The 15,605-nt window shown below is 52.7% G+C and overlaps 5 protein-coding genes across 5 annotated transcripts; 2 read left to right on the plus strand and 3 right to left on the minus strand.

Moving 5' to 3' along the window:
- Positions 1 to 958: 958 nt before the first annotated feature.
- KVR01_003395 (uncharacterized protein) lies at positions 959 to 2,706 on the plus strand (the record flags this gene model as incomplete). Its single annotated transcript, XM_044786095.1, has 5 exons — positions 959 to 1,427; positions 1,505 to 1,614; positions 1,674 to 1,733; positions 1,802 to 2,056; positions 2,116 to 2,706. The coding sequence occupies 5 exons, from the start codon at positions 959 to 961 to the stop codon at positions 2,704 to 2,706; spliced, it is 1,485 nt and encodes a 494-aa protein (XP_044648410.1).
- Positions 2,707 to 4,887: 2,181 nt separating this feature from the next.
- On the plus strand, positions 4,888 to 7,730 carry KVR01_002795 (uncharacterized protein). Its single transcript, XM_044782906.1, has 2 exons — positions 4,888 to 5,725; positions 5,779 to 7,730. Exons 1-2 carry the CDS (start codon positions 5,192 to 5,194, stop codon positions 6,841 to 6,843), a joined length of 1,599 nt encoding a protein of 532 aa, XP_044647810.1. The 5' UTR covers positions 4,888 to 5,191; the 3' UTR covers positions 6,844 to 7,730.
- An 817-nt stretch (positions 7,731 to 8,547) lies between these two features.
- On the minus strand, positions 8,548 to 10,422 carry KVR01_002646 (uncharacterized protein; the record flags this gene model as incomplete). The annotated part of the gene is made up of 4 exons (XM_044787243.1): positions 8,548 to 9,616; positions 9,681 to 9,848; positions 9,904 to 9,958; positions 10,041 to 10,422. The coding sequence occupies 4 exons, from the start codon at positions 10,420 to 10,422 to the stop codon at positions 8,548 to 8,550; spliced, it is 1,674 nt and encodes a 557-aa protein (XP_044647661.1).
- A 116-nt stretch (positions 10,423 to 10,538) lies between these two features.
- Positions 10,539 to 13,180, minus strand: KVR01_002353 (uncharacterized protein). The gene is made up of 5 exons (XM_044785153.1): positions 12,874 to 13,180; positions 12,448 to 12,798; positions 11,994 to 12,098; positions 11,742 to 11,807; positions 10,539 to 11,624 (listed from the first exon to the last, which is right to left on the minus strand). Exons 1-5 carry the CDS (start codon positions 12,988 to 12,990, stop codon positions 10,965 to 10,967), a joined length of 1,299 nt encoding a protein of 432 aa, XP_044647368.1. The 5' UTR covers positions 12,991 to 13,180; the 3' UTR covers positions 10,539 to 10,964.
- Positions 13,181 to 14,787: 1,607 nt separating this feature from the next.
- KVR01_003933 (uncharacterized protein) lies at positions 14,788 to 15,543 on the minus strand (the record flags this gene model as incomplete). The annotated part of the gene is made up of 3 exons (XM_044789786.1): positions 14,788 to 15,237; positions 15,395 to 15,462; positions 15,522 to 15,543. 3 exons carry the CDS (start codon positions 15,541 to 15,543, stop codon positions 14,788 to 14,790), a joined length of 540 nt encoding a protein of 179 aa, XP_044648948.1.
- Positions 15,544 to 15,605: the final 62 nt, after the last annotated feature.

Consider the following 15,605-nt stretch of genomic DNA (forward strand, 5'->3'; position numbering starts at 1 on the left):
TGCCCACTCAATCCGCCAAATGTTCCAGTGGTGGATAGATCAGCAATAACAAGATAGGCACGGAAGGACTGCATTGACTTGGGTTTGAAATGCCGCAAGGTCTGGCTATCCACAGCAGCATCGAACCTGCTCCATGGGCTGCCCACAGGCCTCATGTCTTTCCCGCCCAGCTTCTCAGAGCTTTAACGCTCTCATCAATACCGCGAGGGCAGCCGTTTCTGTTCCATGGCCACTAATTTGAAGCCCGTCGAGCTGATGGTCATGATTGGACCAAAACTGAGTCCAAAATTGCTAAACAGGGCTAACGCTGAGGACGTGAACATTCTCGTCCCAGAAAGCCAGCCGGTAGGGAGGTCCAAGTCCCAAAGAGCCTCACACACTCGAGCCAATCCCTACGGCCTGTCCTGTTTATTAATCAACAGGGAGGCTGCCAGAATTTCGGTGCACATTTCCGCGGCTCTGGATTTTCAAGTCCGCTGTTACTATGCTGCTTTCTCCGATTCTTGATTTGCGCTACAGCCCCCTTGTCAATCGAGCACGCAACGGCCACAGGGCCGGGCCCGTCCAATCACATGTTACATTTGCAAGAGCGCTACATCATCCACGGATGTCGCCATCGCCCCTAGCCATGATGGATAACTTAACTCGCACACTGAGGGCCATTGCATAACTGGGTACTGCGTAGGATTCTGCCCTTGGTCCCGGAGGACTGGGCCAGTCGACTGAAGTGCCGGGACGAGGGCGGATCACTTGATAAATCTTGAACTCCTGCCCACGCCTGCATGCTTTTGGGGCACTGTGCCCCGTCTTCTCGCTTTCGATCTTTGTGTGCCTGGCGATTGTGTCCGTCCAACACTACACCGTGTGTTCCTGAAACACGCCGACTTCCATTCTGGTGGGCTCACGCGTGCTCTTGATCTTGGAAGGTTCACATCCGGCGCTTCTCAAGTTGCTGGTCATGGCTGAACAAGGCACCCAATATCCCGACGACAAGGTGGTTGAGAAGCAGACTGCGAGCCCCGGCTCCTCGTCTGATAATGGAGAAGCTGGTACCACTGGCATCAACGAGAACGCGCTTCTCCGCAAGATCGATCTTCGCCTCCTACCGGCCGTGGGGATCCTGTACTTGCTCTCCTTCTTAGACCGAAGCAACGTCGCAAATGCTCGCATCGAGGGTCTCGCCGACGACTTGGGGATGAGTGGCAATCAGTACCTGACTGGTCTTACGTTATACTTCATCGGTTACGTGTTGTTCGAGATACCGTGCAATATAATCCTCAAGAGGACCTCGCCACGGCTATGGCTGCCCACTCTCACGATCGCTTGGGGAATAGTCGCGACGCTGCTTGGGGTTGTCCAGAATCTTGCCGGTTTCTTTGTCGCCCGCTTCTTTCTCGGTGTGACTGAGTCTGGACTGTTCCCAGGTGGTGAGTAAATTCAGTCGCTCGTCCGAGTCTTCAAGGTCATGCCGCCACCTCAAACTGACTGACGCGGCTGCGTACAGTTGTTTACTACTTCTCCATGTGGTACAAGCGACGCGAACGGCAGTATAGGATCTCACTCTTCTTCTCTGCGGCAGCTCTAGCAGGGTCTTTCGGTGGAATCCTCGCCTATGTGAGCTAAACTGAGATCCTTCAACTTGATGCTCAACTCGATGCTGATATTAAGCTCAGGGAATAAGCTTCATGGCAGGAATTGTCTGGGCCAACGGCTGGCGATGGATTTTTATATTGGTACCCCCCCCCCCAGTTGGATAAAAAATAGAGGCTTCAGACTTGGTGCTAACAAATCGCTATTCCAGGAGGGTCTTGCGACCATTGTAGTCGCTGTCTTCGCGTACTGGTTCGTTTACAACTACCCAGATACTGCCGGATTCTTGACCGAGAAAGAGCGGAACATGATTCAAGCACGGCTCTCTGCAGACAGTGACTCGACGCATAACGAGGTCTTCACCTGGGGAAATGTCAACAAGGCACTCCGAGACCCCAAGTGTTGGCTTTACGGGTTCGCCTTCCACACTATGAGCCTGCCTCTGTACACGTACTCTCTCTTCCTGGTATGTACCATAATAACTTCTCCTCAATGTCTCGACAGTCTTGCTGACTGTAATCACAGCCAAGTATCATCAAGTCACTGGGATATACAGCAGCGAGGGCTCAACTCCTGACCATTCCGCCATACGCTTTCGCATTCATCACTACCCTGGCAGTAGCCATCCTCTCTGAGAAGCTGAACAAGCGTGCGATTTTCGTGGCCGGGTCGGCTGCTTTCGGAGCGATAGGCTATGTAATTCTGCTCGCAAATACCGATCCCGTTGGCCGACCTGGCATCCACTATCTGGGGACATTCTTCGCCGCCGGCGGGATCTACCCGGCCACGGCCTTGGCTCTGTCCTGGCCGGCCATCAATGTCTCCGGCCAGACGAAGAGAGCCATTGCAAACGCTATGCAAATCTCGATTGGAAACTGCGGAGCAGTCTTGGGTACGCAGCTGTACCGTGCCAATGACGGACCTCGGTATATCGTCGGGCACAGCTTTGCACTGGGGTATCTCTTGGCAAATATTATAGTGTCTGGTCTCCTGTATTGGATATTGAAAAAAGAGAACACCGAGAGGGAGGCGATTGCCGAGGAGGTCAAGGAGGTGGGCCAACTGGACGACTGGGCCCTCGGCGACGATGACCCAAGGTGGCGATTCCAGTACTGAAGCGGAAGCTTTCACATTGATACCATGTCCAAAAGATTAGTTACGTTATTGTAGTCTAGAGTTCCTGCCTGTTGAGAGGTGGACATAGATACCCCAGTTTGTATTCGTCGTTCTCCTTCACTAAACAGCCCTCAGGCACACTGCAAGCCGCGTATTGCAAACGCGTGAGGCCGACCGAGCGGGGTTATTTCTCTTCAAATTTATCATGTGCTCAACCCCAATGCGTGGTTCCTTCGAGGCATTCGGAAAGCAATACTCGAGTAGCTTCAAGCTATGATGGTTTGGGCTACTCTAAGTATTTGGACTCCATGCTTGAGTGCCTACCACCCGAAGGACTCGTCGAATCACAGCACACACCATCATCCTCTAATGGAGGCTTGGCAACCTGCCTACGCACACAGTTTGCATAGGCGCGAGCAACATGTTCTTCTGATGGTTTGACTGTGCAGGAACCGCTCATCCCTGCTTTCCCTAGGCCAAGAAGGATAAAAGATTCTTGCGTCCAGATGTTGTTCTGTTCTCAACATGCCCATGTTACGGTCCTCACTCTGGACATACAAGATGTTGCCCAAGGATGATACCGTCGTTAACTTGAGCGCTCCAGCTGAGGCGGACGTTACCACTACATCTGCGCCTACCAGGGAACGTCACAACCAGCAACAGTCTGCGAAAAGGGTGTGGTAATATCACAACTAATACTTAAGTATATTCCTCTATAACTTAATTATACATATAAATAAATTTATAATTATATAAATATAAAACTTTATTTTTTTAAAAAGAATTATTATATAAATATAAAACTTTATTTTTTTTTAAAAAGAATTATTATATAAATATAAAACTTTATTTTTTTAAAAAGAATTATTATATAAATATAAAACTTTATTTTTTTTTAAAAAGAATTATTATATAAATATAAAACTTTATTTTTTTAAAAAGAATTATTATTTAAAATAATTATAATATTTTTTTAAAATATTTAAAAAAGTTTAATTTTAAATTAAATAAATTAAAGCTTATTAAATTAAATAATTTAATATTATAAATATATAAACTTATTTTTTTTATTTTAATAATTATTTACTTTTTAATTTTATTAATATTATAATTATTAGTAGATTATAAGTATATACTTTAATAAGTGGGGGAATAAGGCTTGAGATAGTAAGAAACACCTGGCCCATGTGTTAATCTAGGTGACCTAGGACTCAGGCAAGCATGAGTTCCAATGAATTAGGGCTCCTGTTAGCCAAAAGTAACACAGGGAGTCTTAATGTCCTGATCATGTTGGGGTTGGACGCCTGCACTGCAGGTCACGTGAAACCGCGGCTGGGGCTGGGCGCGGCGCCGCAGAGGGAACAAGGGCATTATTATCATTGCCTTCAACCGCCTCCCCCAGCCGCACCCCGAGTTCTCGATGCGTCCTCGACTCAGATTTTGTTTGCTGAGGCGCTGGCCCTCAAAGAGGCTACGCAGTCGGGTATGGACCGGCGCTGGCAGACACGCAAGTGTTAACCTAGGTAGACTTTAGAGGGTGTAGAGACGATTGGATCGGGTCGATGAAAGCGAAGCGAGCTTTGAGACGTGGGAAGTGGGTGGCTGGGGGCGTCGAGGTGGACGGACTGGGTATGGCCCTGCTGGTACGCCGGGCCGACCCCACTGCACTAACTTCCACTTGGACGGTGGGTGCCAGTGCTGCCCCAGTGCCCAGTGCCCACGCACAAGGGCCCCGCCGACGAAACGCTGCCCACACAAACTCACGCTTGCCTGCCCACCCGTCCGCGAACCGCGTCGGCCTGGTGCACTGCAAATACTGTACACTGAATAAATGCAACACCCGGCATGCGACCAACCGACCGGCTGGTGGATTGTTGGATCAGTTAGATGGTTGGTTGGTTGGTTGGTTGATTGATGGACACTTGTGATCATATACAAAATCACACACAAATTAATTCCTCTCGTCAAGAAATGAGAGAGAGAGAGAGAAAGAGAAGAGAGAAGGCTGCTTGCTCTGCCCACCAGGCCTAGGCCCAGGCAGGCCCAGGCGTGTGTGTATGTGTTGCGTTACTTAATGCTTGCTCCCACGGGCCTGCTAGGCAAGGATGACCCGCCCGCCCAGCGCCCAGAAGCTATGGATTACCGCGCTGCGCGTCGCAACCACCTCGCCCGTCCGTCCACCAGACTGTCTGTGTTCCGTCCCGCTTCCCGCTTCCCGCCTCCCGTCGCCCGCACCGTCGCCAGCCAGTCGCCAGTCGACCGTCGACCGTCACCGACACCGTTCAACCACTCACTCCCACACTCGCTGCTGCAAATCCCCGCCGAGTCCACCCCCCGACCGCACCCTCTGCACCGTCGAGCACTCTCTCCCACCGCGCGCATGCGCAACCCAACCCAACCCGGTCACGACGCCATCGCCTTTGTTGTTGTTGTTGTTGTTGTTGGGCCACCCGAGACCTGGCCCTGACAGCGCCCATTGTTGACCATGTCGCGGCCTGCTGACGGCTTGCCGAGTCAGGCAGGACTCGGTGACAAGAGTGCCTCGAATCCTACAGCCAGCAAGCCTCACCTCTCCCTGTCTCGCGACACCATCACTCAACATTCCGCCCCACGAAACCGAAACCAAGACCAAGACCACGACCACCTCGACCCCTCTCGGAAGCGCTCCTCGTCCAACAGCGACTCCCAGGCCACCAACCTCTCCTCCGACGAGTCAACCCGCGTCTTCTCCCCGCCCATGATCGAGGCCGCCGCCAGCGACGGAGGCCCTGCGAGCGCCCAGGGCTCCAGCCAGGAGTCGCAACTCTTGCAGCTGTCCCAGCTGGCTGCTGCCCAGGACAAGCTCCCTGGCCACTCCCCGCCCCTCCGCTCTGCCGTCAAGCGGTCCGCCGATGGCACCATCAAGGACCCTCGCTTCTCCCCGGCCGCCTCCCCGGGTCGCACCGCCAACCACTCCAGGAACACCAGCGCCGTGAGCGCCGTGAGCGCCACCTCTGCTGCCAGCAGTCGCGTCACCGAGGTAAGTTCGGCCCCGCGGCCTCGTAAGCAGACACTGACGCGTCATGCTCGCAGCTGTCCTCGGAGCTCAAGACACGCCTCTCCTACGCCCTGCTCAAGGTCAACAACGGCTGGGAATCGCGCAACATCAACCAGGTTGAGGATCTGGCCTCGAGGGGTGCTTCTCCCGCCTCCAGCAACTCCACAATCCCCGGCGCGCCAAGGTCCTCTGCCAGCCCGCGCATCCAAGCTTCACATGTCCCGCCACCTCTGGCTCCACACGCCGCCTCCTTACCCATCCCGTCCCCGGAGGATACCTCGCGAGGCGCACCCACCAGCCCGGCATCACAACCCGCAAATGCTCACCCTCAAGACACCCCATCTCTCGCCCCTCCAGTATCGATACAGCCACATCATGGCGAGGGCAATCCTCGTCGGAATCCGAACCCCAAGCTCCCTGCCAACTTCCCTCCGCAGCAGCAATCGCATCATGCCAGCCCACGCACACCCTCGCTGGCCTCTCTGAACCTGTCGCCTGGCCCAAGGGGCTTGCACGCTGGTGCGGACCCCATGGTGGTGTCCCCGACTCACAACAACCGTGAGAAGGACGCCATGGAAGCCCTTCTGTTTATGAGTAGCCCGGGCAATTCCGCGAACCTAAAGCAATTTCCCAGGCCAACTCAACCACTGGAGCGTGTGCGCAACGGTGCGTCGGCCGCTCTCACCTCGCAGAGGACTGCCTTGCCTACTTCGGCACCAAAGAGAAAGAGCCTGCCAAACGGCCGCCCTACCCACAGCTCACAACCATCACCGTCTGCGCACTCACCCAAGAAACGCGTCGGCTTTAGTAGATCTCACAGCACGCTCAGTGAGATGGACATTGACGACCCCGCCAGTCCTCGCCGTCATGCCGGGTATGCGCGTCCGCCAGTCCCACCGCGGAAACCAAATGGCACAGCGGCAGACATGTTGCCGCCACACGGAAGATTCGCCGTGCCGCTTGCCCCGGCGTCAAGCAGGCCCACGCGGCCCAAACCCAGGATAAGGTCTTATGAGGACCTGGACGCCATGTTGGACCGCGTGGCAGCAGAGGCTTCGTCGTCAGATTCTGACGATGAGATTGACCTGTCCGGGGCATAACACGTAACAGTATGGCCGTCCATACTGTCGGGGAGTTTCGTGCACAACTCACCCTCAAAAGCGCCGAATGCATGTCCAATGCGCTCCAAAAGCCGGTGTCCAGGTGTCCAGGCCCGTTTGTTCGGTTCTTGGTTCGGGCCGTGCCGGTTTTGCCTGCACTCCTGAGTCTATTAACAGCAGCCGTACATATGTGGAGTCCTGGAACGGAGACTCGATTGGCGGCCCCATACACAGTTTTTGCTTCTTCCCCGTTTCTCCGCGCCGGACGTCGCCACGTGCTCCTGGCGCGCGCCTGAGGGCCAAACACACCAGTGATCACACGTTTCAAGCGTCATTCTGCTCCTATATATAACAATTTTGCCGTTTTATTTTTTCAATCATCACCACGGAGTTCTGGGACGGTTTTCGGGTCCTTGACCGGGCCTCGGAGGGATCAATGTACTATTATTGTCATTGTTAGTCTGATGAGCCACGACAGCATTTGCCCTAGCCAGGGCGGAAAGAGATCTGGCCACTGTTACCTGGCCGATCCAACGGAGTTTGCATCTTGATCACGGCGTTCTACTGGAGGCTTTGGATTTTGCACATGGCGGGCGGGCGGGCGAAGTGTCCGGAAGCTGGCTAGTCACGGTACTCTGGCATCAGACTTTACTTGATATATACAATATGTATAAGTAAGTCAAAAGGTCAAAAGGCCCCAGGCTATTCTTCGGTGCTCTACGGCGAGACAGGCCTTGGAGTTGTGACAGCTTCCGAGTAGCTTGCATGGTGGCTACGTGGCGTTCATGGCGCTTTCTGTGGCTGCATGTCTGTATGTTGCACCCGTACTTGTGATAGGAATTACATGATACATGCGGATCCCAATATCCCCAACCTTAATTTTCCACATCCGAGGCTATATCGTTGAAATCTCAAGAAATCATTTGCGCCTTTAAGAAGGAAGTGCGCGAAATGCGGCCCTGTATGTGGCCCCTTTTTGGGCATCCTCATTTTCATTCCTTGTCTGGTGAGCGACAACAAAAGCTCTTAAACCTTATGGTAGATATTTCTTTAAAGGTTTTTCTTCAAGTATTGGGAATTGGATAAGGCTGTCTCCACAAGGTCTTGTAATAGTCCAACATATGTGGTTTCGCTTCTATTCCGTATACGTCCGAGGACATACATGGCGCCTTCATATGGTGGTAAGCACTCAAGACCCAGCGCTTGGAAAGAATACGATGCCGATAACGATAGTTATAATACGATAGGTGGCTGCTACATATGCTCGCGAAAGATCGTTCTCCCCAGCACGAAATGATTCCAGGTTCCAGACAGAACTTCAAGACTGAGCGAGAGCGACCAAGGTCATTGCCTGATACCATACGAAAGGCGACCTGGAACGCCATTTGCAAGCACTTGAGAGCAGAAAAGCGGGGGCTTTCTGCTCCATGGGTCTTAAACCGGCTTTACAATAGCAAGGTAAAATAAATCCTCATGACAGACTTCAGGAAGCAACAGCTTCGGACGAAAATGTGGACAGAGCAAGTCTTCACACTTAGTTTGCAAGTATGTGCTCAGATGTATTAGTCTCGAGAAGTATATGTCCCGTTGATTGTTTCACACTATGTAGAATCTGGGTGATAGCGCACGGATTTGGCCGGGCACGCTTCTACCCTTGCCAGGTCCACACTGGCGAGGAAGTATTTACAGTGAATAGAAATTATCTCAAGCAATCTCATAGACCTCAAACCCAACCAAGTCCGGCGCCCAGGTCTGCGCAGTCCCCGAAGCAGTGAATACCACCTGGTTCGAGCTGCCGGCCTGGAACCCATCAACGTAGACATACAGCCGCCCAGAGTCGTACCAGTCACCGCCCGAGAGCGGAAAGGCAAAGCGCGTCCCGCTCGCGGCCGCCTTGTTGACGGCAATCGTCATGTTGCGAGTGTTGTCCCCCAGGCCCCACGCCGACCCCAGTGCGGCGTCGTAGTTGACAAAGTCCACGCCTAGGAGCTTCTTCCCGGCGGACTTGGCCGTGACGTTGGCGAAGGTCACCGCGGCCGCGCCCTGGCCCTGTCCGATGTTGCCGACCTTGCTGCCGGCTGGGAGACACTGGCCGGAGGGGCAGGCGACGACCGTGGCGGCCCCGGAGCGGGAAGAGCCCGTGGCGGCTGTGTAGTAGCCAGACGAGGTCTGGATGCCAGAGGTTGCGTTGGCGATGTTGGAGAGGACGATGAGGCGCAGCTCGTGGCCGGCAAGTGTGGTCGTGTACGAGCTGCTGAGGGTGCCGAGGTCCTTGGCCGCCCAGACGTCCCGGCCGGTGGCGGAGGCGATTCCCAGGTCGGCAGGGAGGCTGACAGTGACGCTCTGGCTGGCGTTGTTCCAGTTGGCCAGGCCCAGCACCTTGCGCGACCCGGAGAGCTCGCCCACCCAGACGTCGTACTGCTCGGTTGTGTACCGGCGGACGAGCTGGGCCTGCTTTCCCAGAGGGTCTTGGTTCAGGGCGAGGACCTCGGCATTCTTGAGGAGGTCTAGCGAGGCCGTGGGGGCCAGCTTGGTGTCCATGGGCGCCCCGATGATGAGAGGGGACTTGTTGATGGCCCACATTCCGAAATGGAATTTCTCCTCCTCGAGTGAGAGCGCGTTCAGGCCGACAATCAGCATGTCCATGTCGGCGTACTTTCCGACGCCGGTGTGCTTGTAGTATGGTACGACCTGGTTTGTAATGCGCCAAATGCTCCGCCAGGCATTGTAGATATCGTTGCTAATCCTCCACGAATTTCCGAGCTCAGAAGCCCTTTGAGGTTTTACGTTAGCACCTTCTAATTACTTCCGGCCAGCCTCGAATTGCGGAAACTTACCAGGTTCCTATATCAGTACCAACACCCCACTGGCAGATTTGGTATACAATGGCACGAGACGTGGCATCAAGAGCATCCTTCATGACACGGAATTTCGTAGGATCCTGTGTGACGGGGTCGTTGTAGTCTGCCGGGTCCGTCGTCGAGTTGGCGAAGCAGTTATCGTACCTATCTTGAAATTAGTATGAATACCTGAGGGGCTTGGGATGAGAATGGCACTTACTTGAGAGAATCTGCACCCCATGCTGTGAACGAATTGGCGTCTGTCGTCTCGTGGCCTGGGATAGGGGGGAAACATTAGTCAGATCAGTATGAAAGCAGTTAACACGCAATTACAGATAAATATCACGGTCAACTCACCCTTGGAAGCAGGCTGATCAGTCGAACCACACTGCAAGATGCCGCCGCCGGAATATACGCCGAATTTCAGACCAAGGCCATGAATGTATTCACCAAGTGCCGCGCCGCCGGCTGGGAAAATACTTGGGTTCCACACCAACTGGCCCGATGAGTCGCGGTAGTTGGCGTTCCAACCGCAGTCTACAGTCAGGTAAGTGTAGCCAGCCTTGTCGAAACCCAGGTTAACCAAGCCGAGGGCATTGTTCCGGACGATAGTCTCATTGGGATAGCAATTGTAGTAGTTGTACGTGTTCCACCCCAGCACCGGCGTAGATGTACGCACAGTCGCGGCAGAGACGAGGTTGCTTGTCAAGAACAAGCCCAGGAGCACAGTCGACGACATGTTGCCAGTTCAGATCAGAAACAAGCACTGGGATGGGGAAGTGAGGTTGAGCGGATGCTGTCTCTCATCCCGTCGCGACCTATAGCCATGCGCAAGGGCCGGACTATATATATGCGCGTGTATTCAATGTTGCTATATTCCGCCGGCAGACCGGCCGGATTGACATCACACGGCCGAACATTGCTAGGCAAATTGCTCCTGCATTCGCGTCGTCAGTGACCATAGGAAGCCCCTCAAGCAGACTATCCCCGTCCGACGTCGTATTATGCAAGTCATTTCCCCACAGACTGACCCCGGATTCGGGAGAAATGACCATCGGTCCCCGCATGTTAGTGCAGGGGCATAAGCGCACCATTCAATTGCGCCGACGAGTCGATCACCGCTAAGAATCAAACACAGACCCCCAGAGACAGGCCGGACAGAACGCGTTCATGGGAAATTCCGCCTGTTGTGACTCGTACGTTGTCCTCATATCGCTGTGGGCGTTCATCCCTGGCCCCACCCCGCCACCACCATGCCAACGACACGACGTTGCTGTTACATCAGATCGCCAGTTGCTCTGTCGAGACCAGGCCACTGGATCGCTTGGGGAATTCTAGTAAGCGCTCCAAATATGGAATGTTGTTGTGGTAGCGTTCGAGGAAGATGCATATAGCCTGGCATTCGAGGAACGCTCTCTTGCGCGTCCACCACTGCTGGTAGGGAATTGTCTTGGCGTACCAATAGGAGATCAAGAGGAGTACTCCGGGATCCTTCTCGATCCATAGTTCCCTGAAACCTTGTGTCATTAGGTATAGGAAAGTGGTGAATTTCAGAAGGTGGCGTTGATTGTACTCGAAGGGCATAAGCTGTGAAACAATGTTTGCGGCGCGGTAATAAGGACTAGACTGCCAGGTCTGTGGGTCTGCAAGTCCGAGAAAGTCCAGCAGCGGGCCGGGGAGGTTGTGGAATCCCCCATCTTTGAGCTCGTAGGGGTTGAAATCTGCGTCTCCGCCTTCGAGATTGGATCTGAGAAGCAGATTTCTGAAACAACTGTCCGCCCTGGACGGATCACAGAGATCCCAGATCTCATTCTTGGCTTGGCTGAGAGTCAACCAGTCTGGCTCTCCAGGCTCCAGGTCTTTCAATGGCCAGGCCTGTTCAGGTGACTCTGCTTCAATTTTGCTCCATTCCATTCCGCCAATCAATGTTGAGGTCATCCACTGAATAGAAGTAAGTCACTGATCTCCCAGGTCTGTTCTCTGGGTATTGTGAACGGCAAACAGGCCCCGGGGGTTCAATGTCAGAGCTGATATCTGGAATTAAGACTGGATACTCACTATTGCATCGCGCTCTGACGGAGTGACGTCTGCATTAAGCCTGTAGTTGAGGAGCGCAGCTCCTTTCTACAGAATTGGGAGTCAACGATCAAAGGGTTCAAGGAGTAGCTCAACGCTCATAAGGCAAAGGGTAGGTCGCAAGTAGCTATAGCCTGTCTTGAAATATGTAGCCCCGGAAGTCTTTATTGCAGAGACTAGAAATGGGGCATATTGTTCGAAAGCGTGGAAGGCTTGTATATAAAAGCTGCTTACATAGTTATGGAAGAGCTCAGCCGTACCGGCTTTTCCTGGTACTCGTTTTAAGAGGCGATCATGAGCGTAAGTGAAGGCGAGCACAACGTGCATTAGAAAAGGATGCTGGGTTTTTTATCAGCCTTGCAACCAAGAAGAAGCATAATCATGAAGGTTTAAAAGATAGGTAAGGGAATTATGATATTGAAGAAGCCCCGGTCTTTGAGCGTTCGCCACTGCATGAAGGCGTCGTATATGCCCAGGTGGCTTTGGACTTATACGGAATAGAAGCGAAACCAGTTATATGGAATAAGAACGAGACCAGTGAAGAAGCATGAAATTCACAGCATCAAGTAGATTCTGAGTCAAGTGCACAAGTGTTTGTGCGACCGAATCTTTGCGAAAAGTCTTGCTGGGTTATTGTTGCAAGAAAAAAAAAATGAAATGGGGACATTCGGAGATGAGCGTGACTTACAAGGCAGGCAAGCCTCGGGGTCTCAGCTTGAAGAACCCATTTGGTGACGTCGGTACCAATTGTTAAGATAGTGCGATTGCGGAACCTATCCAAGACCTCTAAATCCTGGACCTTGAGTTTGTATATTTGATCTCCCAGTATCTTGCCGGTGGGAGAATGGCGCAGGTTGTAATTGATCAAATCAAGCATAGTCTGATGCATGGAGACAGGGGCTTTTGGAGGCGTCTCCATGCATGAGGCCCCCTCGAAGGAGAGAACGAGCTCTCCCACGCTTGTGCTTCCCTTGGCCCCGTAATTACACGAGACCCCAAAGGCAACGCATTTCTTGCATTTTGGCTTCGTTTCGTCGCACTGTAAACGAGCCAAGGTTAGCGTGCTGCTGCTTACAAAATACTTTAGAGGTCTTGCCCTGCAGACCATACGCACCTTGACACGTCTAATCTTGCAATTGCCACATCCTGCTCGAGACTTGTGGTGGGCTTTGCGTTGCCTCTGGCCAGTCTTTGCCAAGGCGGCCGCTGATAACGTTGACACAGGGACCATGTCGGTGAGGGATTATTTGGTGAATCCTCGGGTCTTAATTCCGGCCCCAGGAGGTGTTCAGACTCGTGCTTCTCGGAAAACGAAAACTCTATTAAGACTTAAATCTGCGCATCCGACAACCCGGGAGGCAAGTGTATCGGATGGTTCGGACACACTGTCACTAGATCTGGCGAGGGGACGATGATTGCTCGATGCCGAAGGGATCGAAAGGAATTTCAGATCAACCCAGCCTGCTCGTCATTAGTCCATTCAAGTTGGGAGGCGCCAAAGGGGCTGAACTTAGGTGCAACCCTTTAAACCCGATTGGTCCGAACAATCTCGTCTTACTATTTGAGCAGATTACACTAACCTTGTTTCGTATTCACTTTGCTTCATTATTCCCGGGCTATGACAACCAAGACCCACACGTGCTTAGCAAGAAGGAACATATTATTTTCTTGCACCATAAATCTCATCCTCATGGGTGTATTTTATAGCGACAATTTGGGGATAATCTTTAAGAGATTTGGCCGTGATTTTGTATGTAATGCTAAGAACTTCCGCATGTCAGCGGTTCTGAATCCAGATGTCTGGAGGCAAAGTCATTACATATGCGGCTCACACCCATTTCGAGAACAAGATGATTATCATTCGATCAGACATTCTGGGGGATCTTAATGAGATGATGGGCAGCGTGCGCACTCAATTTACATGCCTCAAGCGTACCTAGCGCGTGTAGATGACCCCATCTGCTGTCTGGGCTGCCCCTGAAAGGATCCAGAGTTTGACATACTTAGGTATACTCGTGCGGTACACCGTCGTGGGGGTTTGTTTCATGGAGCTCCCGAGGTCCTCTGGTATTCAAATAGGACCTTGACAACGATAGTGTATATTTGAAGCATTGACGCCACGTGGACAGACCAACTCATCACAAATCTTATCTATTCCTAGGTTATCCTAGGCAATATTGGTACCTATTGCGGAAGGGGTCTTCAATGCAGCGGATTGAGAGGAACATGTGCATTTTACTGCAGCGTTTATTTGATCTTGCAGCCACGTTGAGATTTCCGCGCATAGCCATCGTGTGATCTAAAAGAGAGAAAGGGAATGGGTGCACTAGCTATCAGAGTACCGGGCTGTTTCGACAACTTTCTCTATCTTTACGTATCTGGTCCTTGACTACCTCCCCAGGTAGGTAGGTGGGGACGTCAGAGTTGTCGACTGCAATTTGAACCAGAATGAGCTTACTTGACGGATCTTCTAGAATATTCGCCAGCCGATCTGCACCATGGACACCGACAAGGGACATAAACTATCGCAAAGGGCTGCCCCTGATCGTTGGGGTTTGCCAAGATTGCTGTACCCAGATGACTGAACCTTGTCACTGTGAATATATCACGGAACCAACTGAGGCTGGAATCAAGTCAGATTTCGCTCTGTAGAAAATTGTCCCTACCGCCAGGTTTTGCCACGAGGCCCTCGGGTGTGCAGAGATAAGTGCTTGCGGCATTAACTTATGCGGAAACTTTCTTAGCGGGCACCGTGCGTCAGAGACAACCAAACGTATCCGCAGGACGGTGAAATGTATTCGTCATAAATATATAGATTCTTTCTTATGCTGTGTCTCAATATGTCTTGTAAAGTTGTTCGCCTTAACAGGGGTATAAACAATCCGGTCGTTCCGAGGTCAACCTATCGGCGCAATTCCCACCCCAGCATGTAGCCGCCCATACAAGTAAAAATCACAAAAACTCCACAAAGCTAATGCAAGGAATCCGTCACAATCAAACAGGTGTCGGTGTGTGGCGAGATCATGTTCTACCACTTGTGATGCCCGTGGTGACCATGGTGGCTGGAATGATGCGAGGGCGGCCCCTGGTGCTTCTGTCCGCCGAATAGGCCCCCGAGCGAGCTCATGGATCCCCCGTGCTGCGAGCCAGCGGCCGGAAGCAGGCCCCCGAACGACCCGCCGTGTCCGTGGTGAGAGTGGTTCGGGTGGTGCGGGGGAGGCGGCGCGTGATGGTGACCGTGGCTGGCCATGGGCTTCTTCTTGCCCTTGATCTTGTGCTCCACGGCGTTTGCCAGGGCGGCACCGGCTGCGCCTCCTAGGAGCGTCTTGAACTTGGAACCGTGGCTCATCTTGTGTCCTAGGGCCCCGCCGGCGCCGCCGCCGATGACCGTTGCCATGAGACCCTTTTCGCCATCCTGAGGCTGACCAGTCTGGCGGTTATCGTAATATTGTGAGGAAGGCCCCGACGCGTACTGCTGCTGTTGGGGTGCAGCATAATGTGAGTGCTGTTGATACTGGCTGGGGTGGCCACCATAATAATCTGCGGCAGACATGTCGATTGATGTTTGTATTGTGTTGTGTTGAAATGCTTGGTTTGTTGTGGTTCAAGTAAGAATGGGTGACAGGAGAACTTACTGCGTTTTCCGGGGAGAGGCGCGTCTTTTTGTATTTCTGGAATATTGTAGGTTCGCCTCTTAGGTTCGCTCCGCCAACGGAGCTTCAGCTATCGTGGCCGAGGCTTATGGAGGCGAAGTCCACGTACAAGGAGGCTCGTTGCTGCGCATTACGAATCAACGCGGCTTGTCATGGTTGCTCGGCGCTGAGCCAGCTGCTCGCCCTTCGCTGG

This window comes from Diaporthe batatas, assembly GCF_019321695.1.
Source record: "Diaporthe batatas strain CRI 302-4 chromosome Unknown Contig00003, whole genome shotgun sequence".
In the NCBI taxonomy this organism is placed as follows: Eukaryota; Fungi; Ascomycota; class Sordariomycetes; order Diaporthales; family Diaporthaceae; genus Diaporthe; species Diaporthe batatas.

Bases quoted from the DNA above. Each gene is read 5' to 3' on its own strand.
- KVR01_002353 (XM_044785153.1), bottom strand. From the start codon at position 12,990: ATGGTCCCTGTGTCAACGTTATCAGCGGCCGCCTTGGCAAAGACTGGC. The intron at 12,099-12,447 runs GTAAGTCACGCT...TAAAAAACCCAG, and splicing joins CCCCGAGGCTTGCCTGCCTT to CATCCTTTTCTAATGCACGT. The intron at 11,808-11,993 runs GTAAGCAGCTTT...CCAATTCTGTAG, and splicing joins CTGAGCTCTTCCATAACTAT to AAAGGAGCTGCGCTCCTCAA.
- KVR01_002795 (XM_044782906.1), top strand. From the start codon at position 5,192: ATGTCGCGGCCTGCTGACGGCTTGCCGAGTCAGGCAGGACTCGGTGAC. The intron at 5,726-5,778 runs GTAAGTTCGGCC...TCATGCTCGCAG, and splicing joins CCAGCAGTCGCGTCACCGAG to CTGTCCTCGGAGCTCAAGAC.